Source organism: Podarcis tiliguerta (assembly GCF_965153285.1).
Source record: "Podarcis tiliguerta genome assembly, chromosome: 2".
Classification (NCBI taxonomy): Eukaryota; Metazoa; Chordata; class Lepidosauria; order Squamata; family Lacertidae; genus Podarcis; species Podarcis tiliguerta.
Window position 1 is genome coordinate 117,143,580 of NC_139535.1, and position 25,741 is coordinate 117,169,320.

The 25,741-nt window shown below is 50.3% G+C and overlaps 2 protein-coding genes across 4 annotated transcripts in view; one reads left to right on the forward strand and one right to left on the reverse strand.

Annotated features, from left to right (window-relative positions):
* Window positions 1-5,439, forward strand: part of ARHGAP9 (Rho GTPase activating protein 9) — a 26,837-nt gene extending 21,398 nt beyond the window's left edge. The window contains exons 13-17 of the mRNA XM_083428381.1: window positions 9-86; window positions 626-670; window positions 2,007-2,141; window positions 2,911-3,016; window positions 3,718-5,439. Coding sequence (XP_083284507.1) covers window positions 9-86; window positions 626-670; window positions 2,007-2,141; window positions 2,911-3,016; window positions 3,718-3,904 — 551 coding nt within the window. The 3' untranslated portion in view covers window positions 3,905-5,439. The remainder of the gene's footprint in view (window positions 1-8; window positions 87-625; window positions 671-2,006; window positions 2,142-2,910; window positions 3,017-3,717) is intronic.
* A 3,443-nt stretch (window positions 5,440-8,882) lies between these two features.
* The window catches only part of GLI1 (GLI family zinc finger 1), a 108,300-nt gene continuing 91,441 nt past the window's right edge, over window positions 8,883-25,741 (reverse strand). The window contains exons 3-13 of one of the 3 annotated variants that reach the window (XM_083428187.1): window positions 25,380-25,478; window positions 25,057-25,149; window positions 24,123-24,318; window positions 22,915-23,080; window positions 22,463-22,570; window positions 20,550-20,690; window positions 18,538-18,687; window positions 17,319-17,483; window positions 16,770-17,000; window positions 14,853-15,126; window positions 8,883-14,126 (exon numbers count right to left, since the gene is read on the reverse strand). In XM_083428187.1, the coding sequence (XP_083284313.1) occupies window positions 12,040-14,126; window positions 14,853-15,126; window positions 16,770-17,000; window positions 17,319-17,483; window positions 18,538-18,687; window positions 20,550-20,690; window positions 22,463-22,570; window positions 22,915-23,080; window positions 24,123-24,318; window positions 25,057-25,149; window positions 25,380-25,478 (3,710 nt within the window). In that variant the 3' untranslated portion in view covers window positions 8,883-12,039. The remainder of the gene's footprint in view (window positions 14,127-14,852; window positions 15,127-16,769; window positions 17,001-17,318; window positions 17,484-18,537; window positions 18,688-20,549; window positions 20,691-22,462; window positions 22,571-22,914; window positions 23,081-24,122; window positions 24,319-25,056; window positions 25,150-25,379; window positions 25,479-25,741) is intronic. The other 2 variants (XM_083428189.1, XM_083428188.1) reach the window with 2 other exon arrangements.

Sequence of the window (25,741 nt, forward strand, 5' to 3'; positions counted from 1 at the left end):
CTTTTCAGGACTGGATGTAGATGGAATCTACAGGGTCAGTGGAAACTTGGCTGTTATTCAGAAGCTGAGATTCATAGTTGACCGTGGTGAGTAATTACAGTGAGAAATGGAAATGGGGGGAACTTGCAGAGAAAGGAGTTGCTGGGTCTCAAAGCCATCTGTTATTTGGGCTTTTACTTTTGTGATGGTACAGGAAGCATTTGAAAAACTGGGGACAGTTCAAAAGTACTTTCCAGCCTATTCAATACCAACATACATTTTTTCCTGTCTTGGGGGTGGAGAACAGGTCTCTAGTTTTGTTTCCACAGTGGTTCAGCTGTAGAACAGCCAGAGGACAGAAGCCACCTATTGGCTGGCGCCTAGAAGGTAACCAATACACACATGCCTGCTCCCTCAGAGCAGTATTGCAGCTGCTTTTGCAATTATTTTTAATAAGGCAAAAGGCAAACCTATGAATGTAAACATACTGCTTTAATATGTGTATAAATCATAGAGCTGAATGATAAGAAGGACAAGGCTGATAGCTGCTGATATGTATCTGTGTCAGACATGCTGTGAAGACAGGATTGCCAAAGGCCTTGTTCCTCTTACTGGTGCCCTCAGTAACCATTGCATTGTCTTGCAGAGCGGGCAGTGACCTCAGATGGGCGCTACGTCTTCCCTGAGCAAGGTAATGTTGGGTGCTTGCTTCTTTGCACTTTTGTTTCTCTGAGCTCAAGACCACAGAATGAGAAACACAATACAAGTAAGGCAGAGATGGAAGCTTCTTATGGGGCCAACTTGTGCCTTGAATGCAGGATGCAGTTCTCCTGAGTTGCAGAACAACAGAGCTGGAAGGGACCTGGGGGTCATCTAGTCCAACCCCCATTCAGTGCAGGACATGTAATGCAGGGAGTAACTACCACACCCTTGACAGGCGGCTGCCCAGCCTCTGCTTAAATAGCTCCACCATCTCCCAAGGCAGTCTGTCTCATTGTCAGTCAACTCTTATACAGTGGGACCTCGGTTGCTGAACGTAATCCATTCCGGAAGACTGTTCAACTTCTGAAACGTTCAGCAACCGAGGCGCAGTGGGCGCTCGGCAAATTCCATTGAGAAAAATGAAGAAACACACCTTGGAAGCCATTCAACTACTGAGGTGTGTTCAAAAATGGAAGCATTCACTTCTGGGTCCACGGTGTTTGGGTTCCAAATTGTTTGGCTTCCGAGACACTCAAAAACCGAGGTTCCACTGTATATAGTTAGCATGCTTCTCCTAAGTATAGGGAAATACACCTCCCTGCAAGGGCCACAAATTTGTCCTTTTCTTTGCAGTAACACAGGATTAATCTCCTCCCTCTCTGTGACAGCCTTTCAGACATTTGAAAGACAGGTGGGAGGTCTGCCTCTCTTCACCTTTCTCTAGGCTAAACATACCCACCTCTTCCAACTGTTCCTCACAGGCTTTTCTTTGCCATTCTTGTCAGGACACACTCCAATGGTTCAATGTCCTTTTTAAAATGTGTTGCCCAGAACTGGATGCAGTACTCCAAACATGGCATGGCCAGTGCAGAATTAGGTAAAGGTAAAGGGACCCCTGACCATTAGGTCCAGTCGTTGCCGACTCTGGGGTTGTGGCGCTCATCTCGCTTTACTGGCTGAGGGAGCCAGCGTACAGCTTCCGGGTCATGTGGCCAGCATGACTAAGCCGCTTCTGGCGAACCAGAGCAGCACACGGAAACGCCGTTTACCTTCCCGCCGGAGTGGTACCTATTTATCTACTTGTACTTTGAGGTGCTTTTGAACTTCTAGGTTGGCAGGAGCAGGGACCAAGCAACGGGAGCTCACCCCGTCGCGGGGATTCGAACCGCCAACCTTCTGATCGGCAAGTCCTAGGCTCTGTGCAGAATTAGAGTGGAACAATTGCTTCTTGTGACCTGGGCACAATGGTTCCTTTCAGGCAGACTTTTCTGACTCCTCCTTTGCCTGTCTTCAGCAGCTCTGCTGTCTTATTTCTCCCTTTCTAGAGGAGAAGCTGCGCCTCAGTGACCCCCAGTGGGACGATGTGCATGTGGTCACAGGGGCCCTCAAGCTCTTCTTCCGGGAGCTGCCTGAGCCACTGATTCCCTACAGCTTCTTTGATGAATTTGTGGCTTGTGTCAGTAAGTGCAAGTCCTCTCCTTGCATTTTTGCTTTGGTTCCCCATAGCTAAAGGAATGACCTAAAGCAGGCATGTCCCACTTTCAAGAGAATGAGATCTACTCCCACTGTAAAAAACTGGCAGCAGTGATCTACCAAAGTTGAGCTTTTTTTAGGGAGCCCAAGTTGTGTTTTTTTTGGGGGGGGGCCCTCCCGAGATCTACCACAGACCCCCTGCGATCTATCAGTAGATCATGATCTACCTGTTGGACACCCCTGACCTAAAGGAATGACATCCCATTTCCCTCGCCCCACCCCCAGTTAGCCAGTTAGTGGCTCCCATGCATAACAGAGAGCTTGGGAGAAATGCAGGTAGATCACATCTCTTAGGGTAAAATACCTACTACTGCAGGAGCACATACATCAGTTGCCAACAATTTTCTCTGCAGCTGGGGATGAAAAATGGCTCAGAACAAGTATATACTGCCCTTTTCTGCAATAATTCACCTAGTAACTTCCTACTTTTTTGAGTAATTGAAACCCAAGGCCTTGGTTTTTACCAGCTAAGATCTGGGTTTGTAAAATAACGTTACGAGCAGTGTAATCATTGCAGAGTAATTTGCATTCTATTGCTAAGATTAGCAGTCCTGTTTGTTTCACAAGATGAGCAAGAACCTCAAGCCATTTCCTGGTCTCTTGTGCCTCTTGAAAGCTGGTGGTGTCTCTGTAAGCAGGCCTATTATCTCACCTCCTTCTCAATTAAGGAGTGGCCGGTTGTTTTTCCCTACACAGAGTTGTCTGAACCCAAGGAAAAGGTATCCAAGCTTGCAGGACTGATCCAGAGCCTCCCCCAACCAAACCAGGACACACTGCATTATTTACTGGAGCATCTTCGCAAGTAAGGAAGCAGGATTAATGTACCATTAATGTACCACCCAACCCTATGCGTTTTCTTATTCCACTTACTGGCATGTGCGGCATTGGTTACTAATATTAGGAGGAAGCTGTTAAGTATCTTGTTAAAAAAACTTGTTTAAAATACCATTAAAACACTGACAGGCAATCACTGGACTCGCAATTGTGTTGCATTGTGCACACACAATCATAGGATAGCAATTGCAGAGAAGCGGTATATTGTGGAAGCTCTCTTGCTTCTGCTATCAGATCTACTCTGCAAGGCTATACTGAGTTTGGAAAGCTGGAGTATTTGGGAGCTGGCACAACCATGACACAGTGGAGAGAAATAGAAGTTCCAGCTGATTGGAATCAGAATGGCCAAGGATGTCTTTTGTAGGTCGTAAAAAGTAGGAATGTTGGGCCTCGAATCTTAAATATTCCTTAGTGTGATGTGCGGAGAAAGAAGCATGTGTAAAATGTTTTCCTCTAGCCTGGATTATTACAAGAAGTCCACATATAGACTAGGGAAATGACATTCCAGTTCAGGGGATGTGACTTTCAAGCTGGTTGAGCACCATCTTTTTCTTTTTAGAACTCAAATCCAAAGCATATCCACATGCCTGCTTTGGCCATGGATGTGTTAGACAGAGGCCAGTGCATTATGATGGTTTTCTCTCTCTCTCCCTCCCCCCCCCCCTTCAGAGTGATGGAGCACTCAGATATCAACCGGATGACGACACAGAACATTGGTATTGTCTTTGGTCCAACACTCCTGAGACACGAGCGAGATGCAACCAGCCTGGTGGAGGGCATGGTGTACCAGAACCAGGTGGTGGAGCTGCTCCTTACTGAATTCCCCAGCATCTTTGTGGCCCCAGGTGCTGAATGACATGGCTGGCACCTAAATCTCAGAGGCTGACGGTTTTATCTTGAAGGTGCACTAGATCGCAGATCATCTAGTCCTGGGGCAAGCATTGGCTCTGAGCACCACTGACCTGGCATTTGCTATTAGACCAGTATCTCTTGGCATCAGATTCTTGCGGTGTGGATTTCTAGGTGGCTTGGGCTCTGCAGGGTCATCATCCAGGATCCTGAGACTGAGTCAAATTTAGAAGCTGGTGTAGGGAAAGGTGTTCTCTACCTACCCCCACAAAGAACTATTTCAGATGCCTCAAATGAAGCTGAGACTGGCAGCACTTGGACCTAGGCCCACAGGGTCCAGCACGATTCCTTGAGTACGAATGTGAAAAGAGAAGGATGTTGAAAATAGACTCTCCATTAACCCTGTCCCTCTGACATCATCATTCAGCCAAGTTCTGCAGCTCATTCTCTTGAGCTGACAGTTTTCTCCCCATGACTTGATGCCTCTGATGTGCAAGGCTCCTTTGCTCTGCTTTTGCCCCCTTCTGCGCCAGTTCCTCATTTTGCCCTTGCAGTAAAGTCATGCGGTAAAGCATACATCCTCTAGGACAGGAACAAGCAACCAATGCCTGTCTTAAGAGGTTTCTGGACCAGAGTTCCTATTGTCCCTGACCGTCGCCTATGCTGCCTGGGGCTGAGAGGGTTTTGGAGTCCAGCATCTTCTGGAAGGACCAGCTTCTTCATGCCTGCTCTAGGTGTCCTTCGTGACTCATTATGTTAAGGCACATCAGTACTTATTAATTAAAAGGAAAAAAGGTAAAACTACTTTGAAACTGCCATGGTTTCCTGCAAACAACCCTGGAAACTATAGCTTAATGAAGCTGTTGAATTTGCTGTACTGGAGAGCCAGTACAGGTTTTTTTTGGTCCAGAGCTATGATGTTCCACTCTAATGCTGTGGCTCTCTGAATCGTTTGGGTCGTAGCTTATGGCAGCCTTCCCCAATCTGTCACTCGAATTATGTTTTGGACTACAGCTCCTATCAGCTTCAGTCACCATGACCAAAGCCCAGGAACAATGGGAGTTATAGTCCAACAATCTCTGAAGTGCACTGGATTGGGAAGGCTGGCTCATGGCATGCAAAGAGGTTTGCATTTAGCAACTCATCCGGTAGCCTTAGTTGATCAAGAATCTCTTGTGGGCAAGTGAGCACACTGGCAGAAAAGGAATGGACCACTCCTGGTCTCCTCTGCCAACCTCAGCCATGGAGGAAGAAGGTTGGTGGAATGGAGAAAAAGTTATCCAGCCCACACAGTAGAAGTCCTTTTTTTTTTTGGATGAGTCTTAAAAGTTAGTAGCCAGCCTTTCCATGCCCACTATGGAGACAGTAGCTACTACCCTCATAGCAAACACATTTTTGTTTGTTTTGTTTCTGTTTTTATAGGCTTTTGTGGACTTATTTACAAGGCTGGAACATAGTTCCTGGAACTTTTCATCTTGATTTTCTCAGTGACTTGTAATAGTTGAGGAAGGGAAGCATACAATAAAAAGAATTTCTGAGTGATCCATCCCCTCTCTACTGTACACGGCAGAATCAAGCATACTGGGAACCTCAGTCTGGTGGGGGAGAAAAGCAGTTTCCAAATGGTTACAGGAAAAAACTATAGATCAGGGGTGAAGAACCTGTGGCCCTTCAGATGTTGTTAGACTCAAATTCTCAACAGCCCCAGCCGGCATTGCCAGTTGTCAGGGACAATGGGAGCCAGGGGCAGCCCATCTCATTTCGCCACCCAAGGTGAAACGGGAATGTGCTGCACCCCACCGTACGCTGCCCCTTCTCACCAAACCCAGTGAGAGGTGGAGAGCTCTTTACCAACCCTGGGGAGGGGACAAGCTACAATGCTGTGTGCAGAAATGCTCTCAGGAGTCAGAGAGGAGATATGGTAGCCATCTTCCAATATCTATAGGGCTGTCACATGGGAGACAGAGAAAGCTCTCCTTCTCTGGAGGGTAGGACTCCAACCATTGGCTTCAAGTTACAAGAAAGGAGATTCCGGCTAAACATCAGGAAGAACTTTCTGATCGTAAGAGCCGTTCAGCAGTGGAATGGACTCCCTCACAAGGTGGTGGGCTCTTCTTCCTCGGAGGCTTTAAAGCAGAGGTTGAGTGGCCATCTGTCATGGATGCTTTAGCTGAGATCCCTGCATTGCAGGGGGTTGGACTAGATGACCCCTGAGATTCAGTTCTACGATTCTATGATTCCACAAAGCATCTCTGCTTGCCTTCTCAGCCCAGGGATGGGGTGGTGGCAGCGTGGAGGGGGGAGACGAGCAGCAATGCCCGCCATGTAGGAATGCCCAGGCTCTTGCTGACTTCTCTGAGAGCTGGGGCGCTCCTCAGGGCATTGTCGCTTGTCTTCATCCTGGGGTGGGGAAGGGAAGCAGTGACACCATGTGCTGGAAGCAGTGGGGCAGATGGAGCGCTGCCCTGTGCACCTCTGCTGCCTGAGGCGGGTGTTTCACCCCATCTCATTGGTGGGCTGGCTCTGATGGGAGCTGAAGGCCAACAACATCTGGAGCCACAGGTTGCCCACATCTGCTGCAGAGGATCTGAAGAGGCTCCGGGACAAGGCTTCTGTACCTTTAACAACTAACTGTGTAAGAAGCAAAAAATTACCGTATTTTTCGCCCCATAGGACGCACTTTTTCCCCTCCAAAAATGAAGGGGAAATGTGTGTGCGTCCTATGGGGCGAATGCAGGCTTTCACTGAAGCCGGGAGAGCGAGAGGCATCGGTGCGCACCGACCCCTCTCGCTCTCCAGGCTTCAGGAAGCTATCCGCAAGCCTTGCAAGCCCTGTGGGAGTTCCCACAGGCTCACAAGGCTTGCGGGCAGCAGCCTGCCGCCCGAAGCACGGGGAACCCTCCAGAGGACTCCCCGTGCTTCGGGCGAGTGTCCCCAAGCCTGGCGCGCCCGACGGGAGGTCCCGCCGGGCGCGCGAGGCTTGGGGCGGCAGCCTCCCGCCCGAAGCACGGGGAGCCCTCTGGAGGACTCCCCGTGCTTCGGGGGCGTGTCCACAAGCCTTGCGCGCCCGACGGGAGGTCCCGCCGAGCGCGCGAGGCTTGGGGCGGCAGCCTCCCGCCCGAAGCACGGGGAGCCCTCCGGAGGACTCCCCGTGCTTCGGGGGCGTGTCCGCAAGCCTTGCGCGCCCGACGGGAGGTCCCGCCGAGCGCGCGAGGCTTGGGGCGGCAGCCTCCCGCCCGAAGCACGGGGAGCCCTCCGGAGGACTCCCCGTGCTTCGGGCGCGTGTCCGCAAGCCTTGCGCGCCCGACGGGAGGTCCCGCCGAGCGCGCGAGGCTTGGGGCGGCAGCCTCCCGCCCGAAGCACGGGGAGCCCTCTGGAGGACTCCCCGTGCTTCGGGCGCGTGTCCGCAAGCCTTGCGCGCCCGACGGGAGGTCCCGCCGAGCGCGCGAGGCTTGGGGCGGCAGCCTCCCGCCCGAAGCACGGGGAGCCCTCCGGAGGGCTCCCCTTGCTTCTGGCGGGTGTCCGCAATGCTTGGGGCGGCAGCCGCAGCTGAGGGGGGGAAATAAATTTTTTTTATTCATTTCCCCCCCCAAAAAACGAGGTGCGTCCTATGGGCCGGTGCGCCCTATAGGACGAAAAATACGGTATTAGATGAATCTATTCTCCATCTGTGCATAATGCCCACCTCCCCCAGTTGGTTTTCTCCTGGTCCTATAGTTGTTCATGACATTAGGCCCTGTAGCCCTGTAGTCAGGAAACTGGTCCATAAATGATCCATACAATTTGCTCTCTGAAATCTTATTGCGCTTTCTGGCTCATACATTAGGAAGAACTTCCTGACAGTAAGAGCTGTTCGACAGTGGAATTTGCTGCCAAGGAGTGTGGTGGAGTCTCCTTCTTTGGAGGTCTTTAAGCAGAGGCTTGACAACCATATGTCAGGAGTGCTCTGATGGTGTTTCCTGCTTGGCAGGGGGTTGGACTCGATGGCCCTTGTGGTCTCTTCCAACTCTATGATTCTATGATACTCCATGTCTGCCCTTCCTTCAGTTCTGTGTGGTCTCCCAAAATACTTATTTGGAAAATTAACTCTCATGAGCAGAGCAAGTTCTTCAAACAATGCATCACAAATAGTCCTGTGCTCTAAACAAATGAAATGGGTGCATCCTTCTATTTGGCAGTGGGTGTTTTTCAAATATGACATTTAAAAGCATACCTTGGCTTCTTTATGTGCTATTGATGCCACATGCAACTGTTGTTGAAGAATAAGGATAATTTGGCTGTGTATAATCAGGCAGCACCACCAGTTGCTGGCTCCTTAATAAATGATTTTTTTAAAACATCCAGCCAAATTGAAAAGGATCCATTATTGACCACCCAATCAGCTGCAGCTCTATATCAACTGCAATTCAGTTGGCTGGGAGGAGCTGCTTCAAGCAGCTTGTTGGAGCCATTCCCATCCAGAAATCTACTGAATAAGCAAAGGTTAATCAGTAGAAGATTGCCTACATTATTTTGGTAATAAGCCCACTATGGAAGCTCAGTGCATTTCCTAGATCAAGATCAGGAGCAACCCATTCTCTTGGTTTTCAGTATGCTGAAGCTATAGCCCAAGTGAGAGCATGCAGTGCACAGTGGTGGCTGGCTGGGCACTTGTTACAGTCACTTACAAAGCTACCTCCCCCATTCTTGGAGCAGTCGGATGTGTTTTTAAAATATTTAAAAGTGACCAAGATGGATGCAAGGAGATAATAAGGAGGGAGAATCAGTTTCAGTTAAGAAGTTTGTATTAAAATAGTAATAATTCATCTGAGACCATGGATGCTGTAATGCATGATGAGAACCAGGGTTACATTAGGGAGGAGAAACATTTGGGGGCAAGAAGACCAAGGCTAAAAAGACAGGCTAGATGACTGCAGTTCCTCAGCTATATGAGTCTCTTTCAATGTGTATAAAAGGGACAGATTTGCTTCCCCTCCCTTAGGAAATATTTTCAATTTTCATTTTATTGTGTTTTTTCTCTTTAAAAAAAGAGAGGAAAAGATTTACAGGTAAAAAATACTCGCACACCTATATACAATCCATAAAAATACATGTCACTATGATATGCCTAGACATTTCCCCTACCACCCACCCTTTTGCTTTAATACTTTCCCCTTCCCATAGATGAAAAAATCACCTGGAAGGGACAGGCATTGGTCTGGCTTCCCAGCTAAAATACAAAAGGAAGATACAAAACAAAAGCTAAAAAGGATGAAAGGTTTCTTTGGTTTCTCAAGTTTAACTTAGGTTCTCCCCCCCCCCCCTTTCCCTTTTTCTTTTGCTAGGAGGAGGATGCTTGAGTGCAGGGCATTGGGATAAGTACCTGAGGGAGACTAGGGAGGGGGAGAAGGTGCTAGCTCAGTGATAGAAGCTGGTGCTCAGTGGTGGAGCATGGCTTTGCATGGGGAAGGGCCCAGGCTTCAGACCCAGCGACTGCAGGCAGGGCTGAATAAAGACTCCTGCTCCAAACCTGGGAGAGAGAGGCTGCCACTCAGCATATTGTAGACAATACTGAACCAGATAGATGTGGTAGAACTAAGCTTCTTGTGCTTCCCCTGGAATGTTTTGTTCCCGAAGCCGGGAATCCCCATCTGCTTTGCACAAAGAAGACAAGGGCTCAGGCATGTAACAGACAATGTGTTTAGGAGAGGTGACAAAAAGCATCACTGGCCTTGGCTCTGCTCACTCTCTTTGGTCATCTTTGGTCAAACAGGTTTTTGAAAGCCTAACAAAACCTGTTTAGAAGAGGTGACAATGGGGCAAGTGTCCCAACACCACAGGGGATGGTGACTCCTTTTAACTCTGAACACCACTCTCATGGTTGTCCATCTCAATGCTTAAACCCTCCAGAGCTTTTGCAGCACTTGTTTTGCTTAGTCAGCTGGGTCTGTTTGAACATTACCTCCAAGTCTCTTCCTGCCCCCCCCCCCCTCCGGCTTATTTGTAGCCTGTGAACAAAGTACACCATCTTTGTATGTAAATTCAGAACTGAAGAACCCAGCCTCTGAACTATTTGGGGAACCTGGCCTGAATAGATGGCAGGAGCTATAGCTCACCAGCTGAGCACAAGTAACACAGAGTGAGGGCTGCCCGCCCCAACCAGGTTTTTGCATGTTAAAAACAAACAACCCCCAAAGCAGCTGTGTAGCAAAGCAACTTTTCTTCCCATTGAACACTGAGATGGCAGGAGCTGCCTCTAGCCAATGTTTCTCTAGACTAAAGGGAAGGGTGTATTTGCCAGGCTGCAACCTGTAAAAAGCCTTCAGATCCCCAAATGCAGTGGGAGTCAAGGCAACCAGTGTCCCATGTGGCACATCCCTGGAACCCAGGTCATTAAAAGAGGTTGGGAAGGACAGAAGGGCCAAGGAAGGAGTAAACCAGCAGGAGCAGTTGTGGCTGCCTTGCTTCCTGCCAACCAGGAGATTCAAAAGGAGGTAAATGTTCTCCAGATATGCAGCCCAACTCAAGTGATGCAAGACACATGTGTGAACCTGCCTTTGAACTGATTTGGGTTCAAGAAGGATTTTTCTTGCGGGCTGGACTGACCTGTGATCTTTGGAAGTTTGTCGTCCCTTGTAACTTGGCTTGCCTGTCTGAGTTATGAGCATGTGAGGCACTTCAATAATGTGTGCTATGCTGTTCCTCCAGCTTTCTACACTTGTGGCTCACTATGGTCTGCTTATGTGCCTGTTGTGCACATACACTTGTTTAATTTTTCAGCCCTAGGATTCAGTTCTCTGTCCAATGCCTGACATTTGAACCCTTTCATACACCAAGAGGTAATAAACTCGGGCAAGGATCCACAGCCCACCCCAGCTCCCTGATGTATGTATGCAAACTTGAGCTCATCACATGCATCTGTTTTTAAGTGTACATGTAAAACGTCATTGCCCCAGCCCCAATCTCCTTTTCTCAACTGGGAACTGCTGGTATAAATTATATGTGCATTCTCACCTGTACTCTGTCACTACTTACATGCACAGCCAGAGGTGGATTAGGACACATACGTACGCCTTTTAAAAATGTGAGGTGTGGATGGAGTGGCCCTTTGGGGCAATTGGGGCAGATGCCATAATTCTGCTCTCACAGCAAGGGATAGTGGAAGCCATGTATCTTTAGGAAAGCAGAAGCCGCCAGAGCAATGTTTTTGCACATCCCCCAACATTACACTTACATCACAATGTGAGCTTTGTCATGGTGGCAACTGCAGGATGGGAGCTAATGGAGAATGCCCAGGTTGATGTGGAATTCAGGGCTCCAGGCAGTCTAGCAGCTTTACCAGATGAGAGCTGAAAGGCCAGAATGTGCCAGAAGTGTATTTGCCATGTGCAAAGAAGAGCTTGCTCTTAGTAGATGCTCTGAGCCCCACCACCAACCTCCAGAGCCTCTGTGTAGGCAAAACCACAGAGTCAATTCTTTCCTCCACTGGGAGTCCTTCCTTCCCTGTGGAACTTGCAAGAAGGAATTATGAACAGGTGACAACATTCCTGCTTGCTCAAGATCATAGATCTCTCCTGCTAAATGCAAGCAAAGTTTTCAATTTGCCTAAAAGCCCTGTTTTTGCACATGTTCCTCTGTGGATAATTTTTTTCCAGGCCGACATTGCCCCTAGGTATGCAGCTGTGCTCAACAAACTCTAGAACCAGGCTGATAGCCTGTCAGAGCTCTCAATGCATAGGGGACTCTGCAGAAGAGGCACTTTGGGGTGATGTTTATTAAGAATACTGGTTTCATTTGGGGACTGCGGGAGACAGAGGATGGATGGGTTTCGCTCTACCAGCTGGGAGAGAGGAAGGACTCCACTTCCTTTTCCTATGGCCACCTGTCCTTCATCCAGTACCATCAGCACAATTCTCAACAAGAGACCCACCTTGTACAGGAGGTCTGAGGTTGCAACAGATGCCATTTGGTACCAAAAGGCAAGCCTGGAAGTTACTAATTGGACCCAGTCTCCCTGCAGAGCCCCCAGTCCCACTCCCCAACCTCAAGTTATTGAGTCCAGCCCAGCAAGAGGTACCCTGCCCTTGTCTCTCCTTGTGCCCATTTGGTTCCTGTTCACAGCAGGTCCCCGTCGTCTCAGCCATGATCCCAAGGAAGGGATTCCTAGGAAAGGGTGTTAAGGAACTGGTTCTCCCCAGCCAGTGAGTTCAGCATGGAGCTCATGTCCCCCACAGCCATGTTGGCTGGGCCGCCGGGCGGGGAGGTGGGGCTGAGGCCCTCCGCGTCGTCTAGGATAGCTGTGAAGTCCAAGTGGGTGTTCTCCAAGTCCAGAGTGTCCAAGCTGTTGGACACCTGCTCTTCTGGCAGGTAAGAGAAAGAGTCTGATTTGAGGATGTCCAGCCTGGGGGTGAAGGGCCCACCTGGATCCTCTGCCACGCAGCTGGGGGGCTGGCAGTGACGCTGGTGGGCGTTCATCAACTTGTTCCCAGAAGCTTTGCCCAACGGCATGTGCAGCTGGCTGGAGAAACCTCTGGCCTCCTCAGGGCTGCGGAGAGGGGGCAAGCGCATCAGCCGGTGGGGGCCGCCCTCGCCAGGGGTCTCATAAGGGAGGCTGGCTTGGTAGCACAAGCTGCTTGGCCTGCTCAGCGGCTTGGGGCCCCCAGGCGGGTGGGGGACCATCCCTGGGCTGTAACACTGGCCTCCAGGGCTTGAAAGTGCTTTGCTCTCCATTGCTGGTGGGGGCTTGGCAGGGTAGCTGGGGTACTTGGGGCTGCCAGGGTAAGGCTGGGGCTGCTGGCACTGTCCCCCACTCTCTATGCCCATCATGGCATCACCGGCTGGCTGCTCCCCCCACATCAGCGCCTGCTGCGACTGCACGTAGCTCCGAACCATCATCTCCTTGACCTGCAGCATGGGGGTCTGGGGCCTCCTGCTGGGGGGTTGCCCCATACCAAAGCACGGGGCCTGTTGGCTCTCAGGCTGGTGGTACCCCTCACCCCTGACACAGGCAGGCTGGGCTTGGCTGTACGGCAGCTGCTTCATGCCCTGGCAAGAGGCCAGAGCAGGCACAGCTGCTTGGAACTGCTGCTCAGCCTTGATGTGGGCCTGGCCAAACTGGAAAGTGCCCTGCTGGCCTTCACCCCCATGACCTTCTACCCCCATGTGCTTGGCATCTGGGACTGTGTACTGGGCAGAGTGGCACTGCCCCACGGCAGAGGAGGGTGCAGGGTTAAGCCCCACACCATCGCCATCCCAGTGCCGCACCGTTGTGTGGAAAGCTAGGCTCATCTGGCATTGGGGCTGGGTATAGTCCAGTTGGTCAAAGCCGCCCTCCAGCTGTTCAGGACCCATCTGCAAGTTGCCTATCGCCCTGGGCGCACCTCGATGGGCCACGTTGCTTGGGAGCTCCATGCCCGCAGCCTGGCATGGGTAGCTCTGTTCCTGGTAACCCAGGTAGGGCTCCATCTCCAGCAGTTCCTGCTCTCCAGCTGGGCCGGCGCTCTCCATGGTAGCGCTCTCCAAGAAGACGTTCTCACTGATGCTTGGCGGTCGTGGCGAGAAGAGGTGGCGCTGCAGGTTGGCATCCGAGCCCCCAATCGCCTGCCCGCTGGCTCTGCCCATGCCTCCTGGGCTCATGTTGCTGAGGCTTTTGAACCTTTGCACTCTGGGGGGCGGGTTGGCCTCACCCACCGTCTGGGAGGGGTCGCTGGCTCGCCGAGCACCGTGGCCAAGTGCCAGGTGGGGGTGGAGGATGCCAGAGCTGCACCTGTGGTATTCGTTGGCACTGTGTCGATGCATGAAAGGAGGCAGGGCAGAGCCTGAGTAATCTGCCATCAGGCTGGGCTGAGCAGCCCTCTCCATACTGGGTAGGGGGGTTGGAGGCGGTCCGCCTGTCGCAGCGGCGTACTTGGCTTTGAGGCGGTATTGTTGGGCCGGTGTCAGGTTGCCCAGTCCTGGAAGACCTCCGCAGTGGCTGGCCTCGCTGGAGCGCCTGGAGGTGTCAGGGGAGATGGGGTCGTACACGTCAGGTGGGCCCACCCCATTAGGCCCTCCCGCAGCCGGCAGGTATGGTGACACCATGGAGGAGCGACGGCTGACGGTGTAGGCCGAGCTGATGGTGCTGGTGGTGCTACCACGGCGCTCACTGGGCATGGATAGGGAGGGCAGGTCTCCCGATGACAGCTCCATGATGCGCCGGTGAGAGACAGCGGAGGGTGGCCCACACAGGCCAGGCATCTCTCTTGTGGAGCCTGCGAAGAAGCGGAACAGTTGACTAAAAGGACAGAGAAAACACATTTCAAAAAGCCAGGCCCAAAGCTAAGCCCATGGTTTGCAGCCGGCTTACTAGGCCCGAGGCAAGGCCTGATAGAATGGAGAAAGGGCTCCTCCTCTGCGAGACCTGGGCACCTGTCAGTCATATTTAGAGCATCGTATGTGATGTCAGCTGCAGGGCAGGTAGAAACATGGCTCAACCAGCTCTGTGACCTAATTGGGAGGGGGCAGTGCTAAATGGCTAAAGAAAGAAGAGCGGACCACAAGACCAAGGCCAACAGTATCTGGAAGAGGCTATTTCACTGCAAGAGGTAAAATAGGAGAGCAGCCCTGTCCAGGACTGAAGCTGCTCTGCTGGCAGCCATCTTGAAGAGCAACAATGGGCCTTGTTATTCTCACTGCCTCCTGCCTATGGGAAACCGTCTATGCAGACCCTATTCTATGGGCATCCGCAGGGGGTTTTCTGATCGGGGTGGGTGGGCAGCAAAGTAAAACATGACAACGGGGAGCAGGAGAGTTTCTGTCCATTTTGACTTCTAGCTCACGTTCTACATATGCTAGAAAAATACCCTTTAAAAACAATGAAAGCTGGAGATCTAGCGATCAAGGCTCATCCGGATTTGGAGGTGTAGATGCGTGCCTGATGCCCTGTGGACACCCCTGCCCTGCCCTCCTCTTCCCCCAAGACCTCCTTCCCCACGCACCTGACCCGGGGATGGACGGCAGCTTGACCCCCTTGGCGGACAGGGGCTTGCGCAGCTGCTTCAGCTTGTCAATGCGCAGGTTCTCCAGCTTGTGCAGCGCTGACAGCCCTGAGTTGCCCATGGGCTCTGACGGTTCCTCCAGCGCCGACAGGTCTTCTAAACTGCCACCCGCATTGGCATTCATCTCCACGCCACTGTCGTTGTTGTTTGCGCTGCCCAAGGGCGAGCGCTCGCTGCTGCAGGACGACTGGCCACCGGGGCTGGGCTGCGGTTTCTGGGGTGGGTGGGGGGTGGAGCACAGCCACAGCGCAGAGTTACAGCAATCGTCACAACAACTCGGGGGGGGGGTGTTCCATGCAGGGTGGGGGGAGAGATCTTGGCTACTTAGAATCATAGAATTGGAAGGGACTACGAGGGTCATCTAGTCCAACCCCCTGCAATGCAGGAATCTTTTGCCCAACGTGGGGCTCGAACCCACGATCCTGAGATTAAGAGTGCTCTACCACTTGAACTCACTGGGACCTGTATAGGAGTGGGGTACTTGCTTGTTTCCTTTATTACATTTCCATCCCTCCTTTCCTCCCAAAGGAGCCCAGGGTGGCAAACAACCAGTGATTAATCAATAGATTCAATTCTGGTACAGATGCAGACTGGGAAAGATCTCAGCTCAAAAGGCTGGTTGGAAGAGGAAGGTCTTCATCGGGCACCAAAAATACAGCAGAGATGGCACCTGCCTCGTATTCAAGGGGAGGGCAACCCAAAGGGCAGGTGCCACAACACTAAAGGCCTGATTCCTGTATTGTGCAGAATGGAGGTTCTGATGAAATGGTATCTGCAGGAGGCCCTCACCTGCAGAGTGCCGTTACTGCGTATATAAGGGGTGAGATTATCTTTCAAGTGTCTTGCACCTTACCTTCGCAGGGCTTTATAACACTGAAACCAGCACCATAACTACTTCAACTTGCTTCTTAAACTGAATAATATGTGATGGTAAAACAATATTTTTTAAATAAAAAAAAAATAGGGCTGCCAGCTTTACTCAGTAGATCCATCTACTTAGTTGATTAATCACTGGGGCAAATTCCAGTTGGTGTGGGCAATGGATGAGGGTAGTAGAAAGGAAAATGGGAATAATGCTGAGATGCTCAGGGTGCCAATTTCTGAAGATTTATAGTGCAGCATTCCTTTCTCCAGGCCTGTATGATGAAGAATAGACTGCAAGAACAGGAAGCTTCCAGGACTAAATGTTTTGGCTGAATCACAAATTCCCACCAAATTCTAATTCCTCTTTGGCTCAGTGTGGTTTGGTTTGGGAAGGTCTGTAGCTCAGCTCCCTGGCACCTGCAAGTAGGTGTGGGAGAAAGCCCCACCTGAAGCCATGGAGAGGCACTGCCAGTCAGTGTGTGGGCAACACTGGGCCAGGCGGACCAATGGTCTGACTGGGTCTGAGGCAGCTTCCTCATCTTTTCTGACTCATCCTTTCTGGGCTTCTTAAGAAGTAAGGAGGGAAGTGGCCCCCAGTGCTTCTTGAACTCAATAAATTCTAGCCTCATAGCCCAGTGTGGAGGCTGACCCATTAGGGCACCTGTCCCACCAACCTCAGTCTGCCTTCTGGCAACCCCCACCTACCAGACTTTCTGCTTGCGAACAGTGCAAGGGGAGGCACTGGCTGCCACCTTCCCTCTCCTCAGTCTCATAGAACACAGCAGGGAATTGGTGGGCTCTGCCTAGCACTGGCTCTGGCGCCACCTACTGTTGTCCTCCTTGCCTTCTGCCCTAGCAGTCTCAATGACCACCAGCCACCACTGCCCAGTGTCAAGATCCGTCCTCCGTGTGTCCTCTCCAAGCAACCATGATATGCCTTGCACTGGAATTTAATCTCTCTTCTCCCAACGCTGCCTGTGTAGCACAGCTTACCAAGTTAGAGTCAGGCACCATGAGTTTGCCTTCGTCTTTCCTGCCTTCGCTGTCTCGCTCCTGTTTCATATCGCTGTGGAGGACGAGTGTCCGGCTGGTGGAGATGGTGTCTCCGCGGTGCTTCTTGGTGACGTGGGCATCTGGTCCGTGCACCGTCTTGACATGCTTGCGCAGAGAACTGGGGTCTGTGTATCGCTTGGTGCAGCCTGGGATCTTACAGACGTAGGGTTTCTGCCAGGACACGAACAGATCATTATCCCTCACCGGAGGTGGTAACTTTAGGCATAGAATGCTTCTCTGTCTCACTCTGCCTCATAGTAAGAGGGCGCTTCAAACTGGGACCCTCCAGATGTTGGACTGCAACTCCTGTGAACCCTCACTATTGTCTATGCTGCTTGGGGATAATGGGAGTTGTAGTACAACAGCACCTAGAGACTTGAGGTTTGGGAAAGGCTGAAGCACTGGGTCATACCAATACTGCATGGAGGGGTGTGTGTGCCATCTTTTTGAAGTGAGGCTCCATGGTTCACCCTAGGCAGCTAGCCATACCTCGTTGGAATGTGTCCGGTTCTGGTGCTTGGCCCGGTCTGAAGCATTGGAGAAGGCCTTATTGCAGCCCTCGTGCTCACAAACGTAGGGCTTCTCACCCGTGTGGGAGCGCAAGTGGGTCTTGAGGTTCTCCAGTCGTGAGTAGGCCTTATTGCAGCCTTCAAACTGTAGGATAGCAAAGCAGTTGGTAGTTTTATGGCAAAATGGGGAACCCCCACCCCGCAAAACCACTCTTTCTCTGTGCCAGCCCAAATGTGTAGCTTCCTTTGTGTGCACACCACACCCTTCTTCCAATGGGGCAGCCAGCCACACCCATTCACAGCCAGGTATACATGATGGAAGTGGTGGAAGATGGAACCTGGCTCATCGTCACAGGCACCGGGTTCTTCCCAACTTTGGGGGTGCCTGGCGCATGCGTGTGATGTCACGAGCACGACGCACATGTGTGACATCATGTAGCAGGAGGAGTCTGCGAGGCCCACCACAGCCACAGGGAGGCCTGGTAAGGCCTGGTGGGTCCCCTTCGCAGCCGTGGGTAGGCATGGTGAGGCCCACCACAGGACGCAGAATATTGAAGGGGCCCGGCTGCCTCCTTGAAAATTTGAGGCACTCCTGCTGAGGGGTAGGGATGTCAGAGAATTCCATCAGAAATTGAAACTAGTGCAATCTGCAGGTTTGCCCAAGGTCAGGAATGGAAATCACACAAGTGAATAAAAGCAGTATTCACTATAGTAGTTTTTTAGTCCACACAAGTCATGCAAATCAGCAATTTCCCATTTTTTCAGACCCAGAACCCACTTTTAACCCAAACATGCATTAGGGAACCCATTTCGTAATCTTTTACAATATATTTGCATGGTGGTAGTGCTCCTGTTGTGATGCACCTTGGATCAGGCCACGACTCACTAGTGGGTCCTGACTCCTGACCCACCTGTTGAAGACCAGTGATGTAACTAATTGCATTATTTTCTGCATTGTTTTTGACGTTTCCATTCCACTGAAATGCATTGAAATTAATTAAGTTTGTTCTGGACATAGTAGAGAATGAAACAACACAGATGTTAGCAGAAGCTGAATAGTAGCAATACAAAAACAGTACTCATTGTGAAGAAGACAAGGCGGGAGACAGTCATAGTGCGAACCTCATCAAACTCCGTCTCTCCTCAGATCCTCCACCCAGGACAGAAACCAGCTGGCTCTTTGAGCCCACCCTACTTACTGTGCACTTGTGGGGCTTCTCTCCTGTGTGGCGCCTCATGTGAACAACCAGCATGTACTGAGCTTTGAAGGGTCGTTGTTCCCGAGAGCACTCCCGCCAGTGGCACACAAACTCCTTCTTCTCCCCATGGATGTGCTCATTGTTAATATGCTGCAAGGACAGGGGAGCAATGCAGCGGAGGTAAAAAGTCAGTAGAAGTCAGTGGGAAACACAATTCACCACCAGCATTTATGGTTTAGCTTCTGATCCTGCCTAATCACTGCAAAGCATTACAGAGTGGAAGCAGGGATTGTTCCAGGTGAAGCTTCCAGAGGGGTGCCATTGAGGCTCCCAGCCTCTCAGCGTGTCTGTGCTTCAGCTGGAGAGAAAGATGAAAAAGTGAATGACAACCGTGAGCTCCTCTTTCCCCATGAAGCTGAAGAAGGCTCATTTACAAGGTGACACAGGAAGGAGGAGAGTTATTATTATATTTATATGTTTGTGCTGAGGAGAGCCCAAGAACATGCCTTCATCATATAGGCATACACCCCCCACCCCCAATAAATAAATAAATAAATATTATATGCAAGGGAAAATAGCATTACAATCCAGAACAGTTAATTCAACAGTTGGTCTGTGAGCATTTAGAAAAGGATGCTGTGATTTCTAAGATCCAGCATGGGTTTCTCAAAAATAAGTCATGCCAGACCAATCTGATTTCTTTTTTTTTGCTGCTTGATTTCAGTAAGGCTTTTGACAAAGTCTCTCATGATATTCTCATGAGGAAGCTGGTAAAATGTGGGTTGAACAAGGTAACTTAGGTGGATTTGTAGCTGGTTGACTGACCAAACCCAAAGGTACTCATGAATGGTTCCTCATCATCCATCTAGGCTGTATCAACAGCCTAGGGTCCAAATAAAGGGAAGCAATAGTGCCACTCTATTCTGCCTTGGTCAGACCACACCTGGAATACTGTGTCCAATTCTGGGCGCCACAATTTAAGAAGGATGTTGACAAGCTGGAATGTGTGCAGATGATCAAGGGTCTAGAAGCCAAGCCTTATGAGGAGCCCTTGAAGGAGCTGGGTATGTTTAGCCTGGAAAAGAAGAGACTGAGAAGGTTGTCACATGGAAGATGGAGCAAGCTTCTTTTCTCCTGTTCTGGAGGGCAGGTCTCGAACCAATGGATTCAAATGACAAGAAAGGAATTTCTGACTAAACATCATGAAAAACGTTCTGACAGTAAGAGCTGTTCGACCGTGGAATGGTCTGCCTCAGGAGGTTTCAAGCAGAGGTTGGATGACCAGCTCTCATGGATGCTTTAGCTTCCTGCATTGGGAGGGGGTTGGACTAGATAATCCTTAGCATCCCTTCCAACAAAAATAAAATTGAAAGGAATCTTGTTGAAGCTTACTCAGGAGTAAATTTACATGTCAAAACTCCTTGAAAGGGTTTGCACAGAACCAAGAAGAGGGGCGGGTGACAAAAAGCCTCAAAGAAAAGGACAAAAATTTTTTTTGAAAGGAAATCAGAGGGTCTTGGTTGATCTTATGGTCTTGTAATGCAGTCTTGTAATGACCCTGTGACCAAACAAATCCAATTCAAAACCTGACCTCAGATAGACAATTGCTGCACATGGAAGTTCTACTTTTGACAAACAATTTGCTTTTACAGGAAGTGATGCTCACTTTGGTCATACAGCCATAATACTTCTTAGGATTCCTTTGAATTCAAATAATCTATTGCTTATTTTTATATCCTTTACGAATAAACATGTTGAGGGGTGTGTGTGTGTGTATGCATGTGCATGTGTGTATGCAAACACACATCTGAGGGTGGGTGGGTGCCAAACTGCGTTTTTGACTCAGGTGACAGAAAGCCTAGTTTTGGCCCTGCCAGGATGTATCTGATGCAGCTAATCAGGGCAGGAGGTTGGACTGCGTAAGTCAGCCCTTCCAGTTCCCACCAAGTCCTAAGATGCCTCCCGTCCCATTCCCCCCCCCCAAGTCCTGCCCGCAGGCCCACATCACTCACGTGCACCAGCTGCTCCTGGGTGTCAAATTCCTTGGAACACCCTTCCCAGTGGCAGTTGGTCTCATACACTGCCTCAGCCTCTACTTTCCCATCTTCCTTCTCCAATTCATCCCGGGGATCAAGCATGCCTAGTAAGGGATCCTGGGATGGAGGTAAAAAAAGGGAGCATGTTCAGAAAACCTTGGGAACAATTCAGAGCAATGACCTAGTCTGCCCCCCCCCCCCAATCCAATGCGAGAGGGGCAAAATCTGTCCATGATGCTCCACCCACTGCACAGGCATAGTGAGGATTTTTTTTGGGGGGGGGGGGGGGAGGCAGGCCTTTTGTTAGGGGGGAGGGCTTTTGGGGGGAGCAGAATCTCAGCTATGCATTTTTATTGATTTTTATTGATTGGAGGGGCAGCTGCCCATCCCTGCCCCACCTCCCAGCTGTGCCCATGGACTGATGAAGTCAAGGGTTTTGCTGATGTCCGTGAATCTCTTTTGTGCCTTCTGATGGGTCACATGGCTGAGGCGCCACAAGTTGATGGCAGAGCAGGTGCAGAAGGTCCCAGATTCAGTCTGTATCATCTTTGAGCAACAGAGTTGGGAAAGAAAGGACCTCTACCTGAGACCCCGGTGGACTAGAGATGGACCAATGATCTGACTTGTTTAAGGCAGTTTTGTATATTTAATTCACAAAAAATTCTTTTCGTAGGTTGTAACTGTACCACATGGGTGACTGATGGTGTGGAAACATGATATGGGGTGGTTTAGAAGGAGGAGGAGGTATATTTGTATGGGCAGATTTCCACCATAGTGGAACTTAGAATTCTTTCTTTATTCTGCCATGCTTTTAAATAAATTACATGTACTGTATCTGTACATAACATGCTCTTTCAAAGGTTAAGGGTGGATTACAACATGCTATTTAAAACAACATAAAACATAACAGGAGACTTTGGACTTTAATAAGCTGAAATATGAACAAGCCTTTAGGCTGAGTTTGCAGCCCCTCTGCCTTCACGGTGGAGAGGCAAACAAGCCAGGAAGTCTGCTGTGAATTACACTTGCTTGTTTCATCTGAACCAAGAAACTATGGTTAGCAGCTTTGGAACAAGTCAGGATATTAAGTCAACTTCAAAATGTAGTTTAATATCCTGGTTCATTCTGAAGCTGTTACCCATAGCTCCCCAGCCTGAACACAACATGCAACTATAACTTCCCTGTTTGTTTGCTCACTCACACAAAGGGAAGAGCAAAGGAACTGTGTGTTCAGCCAAAGAGCTTGTTCATACCTTGGCTTATTAAGCCAAGATATGATCATCTCAATGTTGTCAGTAAGTTAAAATACCCTGCCACCAATGCCTCAGCTGCAACCATCAGATATGCCTGCCCAAACCAAAAGGATCTGATGCGTCTCCGGAAACCAGCTTCTGCTAGGGCTCTCTCTGGTGAGCAACTCATGTAATGGCATCTGGTCAAAATGGAGCAGATATTGGGTTGTACCCAAAGTAGAACTGAGTAACACATTCCAGCAGCACAATAACTTCTGCTGCTTGCTCACCAGGACTTTCCCCTCCCCCCCTCCTCCATGCCCCCTAAAGGTTGCCCCACACAATCCCACTGCACATGCAGTTTGGTTTGTGGACAGACTGGCAACGAGTGAGAGATAAAGGTGTCATGAACCAAGCCTAGAGTGGGGTTGATCTATCCAGCTGTGAGACTGAAATGTTGGGAGGAAAAACAAGCAAAACACCATGGTTTTGATGTGTAACGCTGATGGTGAGAACATCTCCCTCTCTCTCTCCTCCACGCCCCCACAGCCCCCCGGGCTCCAAATGAGCCACTCCAGTCCTGGACACTTGACTCTGGATTTGGAGAGAGGGCAGGCTTGGTGTCTGTGTGAGCACATTGGTGTGGCCCGATGTTACCTGTGTCCCTGTCGAGGCTGGGCTGGAAATGTCACCCTCCGAGCACTCCTCCATGCACTTGATGCTCAGGGCATCCAGAGGGCTGCCCAGGCTGGGCTCTGACTTCAGCTGTGGGAAAGAGACGGCGAGAGCTCCAGGTGATGGTGCCCTCTCCCAGTGCAGCCCCAGACCCGAAGGAGGCCCCTTCTCCCTCTGTTAGCTCTACGGCCTCCCATCTTGCTTTCCCAAACGAATGCGAGAGATTAATCTAAGAGCCCACCAAGAGTGCTAAGGCACCCCTGGGTTGTTAACATTTATTTCTGAGGGTTTTCTTTGCAGGGGTGGGGGGGGGGCAGGCTATGGGACTTGGTAAGCAATGGGTACGGCGGTGTCATGTTGGGGGCCTTTGGTATTCACCTGCTTGAGCGTGACACTTTGAGAGGGGCAGGCGGGTGAACCTGATACCCACTTACCTGGCAGTGTTTCAGCATCCCACGGGGTGGTGGCATATGGTGCATCATCCCTGGCCGGCCAGGCATGTGTTCATGAGATCCACAGGGAGCCATAGGTGGGTTGTGGCCAAATGACATCCCTTGAGCTTTCTGGTGGCCCATGGGGCTCTGGAACCCAAGGGAAGGACTGCCAAGGGTGACAGAAGAAAGCACAAGCTGTTTGCATGCAGAACACCTGCATAATGCACCATTGGCACAATGAGCGTTTGCATAATGGCAGTGCTGTGCATGTGTAACATGATGCAACAGAAGTGCATAATGCGTTACTGAGCCCAAATGCAGCTTTTTAAAAAACAAAAAGGGGAAGGAAAGTTTCTAGCCCTTAAGTTTGAAAGGGCATGGGCAATGCCCTCCAGCTGTGAAACATGGAGCTGAAGAAACTTCTGATTGGGGGGCACTATTAGTGGAGAATGAGAACTAACATAAGCGGGAAGGTTTTTTTTAATCTCCGGCACGACTGTAGAACTATTTTCATTTTGTTCAAAGTGTACGTGTACCTGGCTTACCCTTACCTGGCTTACCTTAATTTAACAGAACTACCCTCTGACTATCTATAATGGGGCTTGCTTGGGCAGCTAAGGAGTGCGGAATTGAGGAGATGTAGTCAAGTTTGGGCGTGAGGATTCCCCACTCCTTATTGCAGTGCTCCTCACATACAAAAGGCTCTGGCTTTGGAGGCAGACATTGGTGTGCTTCCCCAAAGTGTAAATCATATATGCTTCTGCTTCAGAATGGCTAGAGTGGGAAGAAGGGGGAGTGGAAGCTCATTTGTGCCAGTTTGGGGAAACTGAGAACTTGGGGTGTTGGGAGGACTGAGTGACAGGCAGGTCTGCATGTCCACGGTAGGTCAAGCACATTTTTAAAAACATGTTTGACTTTTTAAAATATGAGGTTTATATTGTGTGTTGCAAAGACATGGCGCGTATTTGCTTAGGAGCCACAACTGGCTAATGTATTTGGGTGTGTATGAGAGTTTCCCATAGATTTTGCATACAAGTGAGGAAGGCTCTTTGTCAGAGGTCTAGCACTGAGTTTAAGTTTATAAGAGGAACAGGCTTTTATGGTGCCCAGGACAGTTCCTCAGATTTCCGAATATGTCCCTGGCCCTAAAAAAAGTTGGGGCTCCGCAATACACACAAACCTGACCTATCCCGGAAGGGAACACCTACCTGCTGGTGCCAATGGAGAGGTGCCCGTAGGAGCCACCAGCTGAAGCACAGCGGGAGTTTATGTAAGCCACCAAGGAATTGGGAGAGGTGCGGATGACAGTCTGCAGGTCAATGCTGGCATCTGAGAGAGGAGAGATGGACAGCGCTCGCTTCTTGGTCAACTTGGCTGTGCTTCGGGGCGTAGAAAAGCGAGTACCTGGGTGAGAAACAGGAAGAACACAGGGAGCTGCCTTATCCTTAGTCAGACGTTGCATCTGGGTCAGTATATTGCCAACACTGGCTGGCAGCTGCTCTCCAAGTTTTCAGACAGGGTTTCCTGCCTCCAAAGCTATCTAGAGTTTATTTATTTCTTTAAAGCATTGGGGTGCTCTAAATGAATGTTGGCAGGTCACCAAGCTGTCTGTGCATCTTCTCCCCTCCCTAGGGCAAGATGTATGGGATTGACCCAGCACATTCTCCAGTGCATTTCATCATATGAGGTTGCCTGGCCCTCTAAGACAGGGAGGGGGAACCCAGGGCCCTCCAGGTGTTGCTGAACTACATCTCCCATCATCCCTGCCCACTGACCATGCTTGCTGGGGTTAGTGGGGGAGGGGGCCAGGTTGGCTATCCCTGCTCTAAGAGCATCAAGAGACAACTTGATGAAGGGTTCTTCTGTTTCTGCTTCTTGTGTAAGCGCATTACTTCCTGCAAAGAATCCCGGGAACCGTAGCTTATCCTTCACACAGATACAGTTCTCAGCAGCCAAGAATCCTTTGTGGGAAGTCATGTGCTTTAAATGGACAGTGTATTTGCAGTCTTGGAGTGGGAAGGTAAACCAGTTGACACAGCAAGACGGAGGAGCAAAAACAGGAGGCTTTAGTGTCAGTAGTGTGTCCCCACTGGGGGTGTGGGCCCAGGGAGGTGCCCTATATTGTTGACCACTGATGCTGACCTTGTCCAGGACAGCCTCTAGTAATTACAGGCATGTTCCAAAGTGGAGATGTATGTGCTGGGGCTTGCATGGAAGTTGTCACCACGGCGGGTCCTACAGCAAAAGAGACAAGCCACTTTGAAAACTGCGCAGGAGCTTGCCTTTTCAGCAAGAGTAGCAGCTATGGCAAAACTATCAAAGAAAACTCCAGCTTGCATGCAAAATTTTGGCCTGTGCTTACTTATCTGTGCTCTCAAGTCTGTAGGCTGCAGTGTGCCCCCTTCTACCTTGCCCCCCACTCATTACTTCTCATGAATTTGCCACCACCTGTCCTTGAAACTCACCATCAGTATGAGAAGGATGTTCACTTCCAGGTGGCATCCCATAGGTGTGATGATTCCCCATGGAGTTGGCTTGGTGGTAATATGGCAAGTCATTGATTCCTGGAAAAGAACAGAGTGAGCCATTAATGGAAGCAGGGGATGTTTTGGTCCACCCTGGGATTCCTTGGAATGTCATCAGGGGCTCCTCAGTGAGAAGACCAGTACTGGCAGACACCTGAATCCTGAACAAGGCCCCGATAATATTCCCTTCCAACATCTACCTCAAGGGGTGTGATGAGTGTGTTCTGAGAAACAAGGGCGTTGTCTCCGGTGCACAGAGAAAAACGAGGACTCGCAGGGCTTGCTGCTGGTCCTCTGCCCAA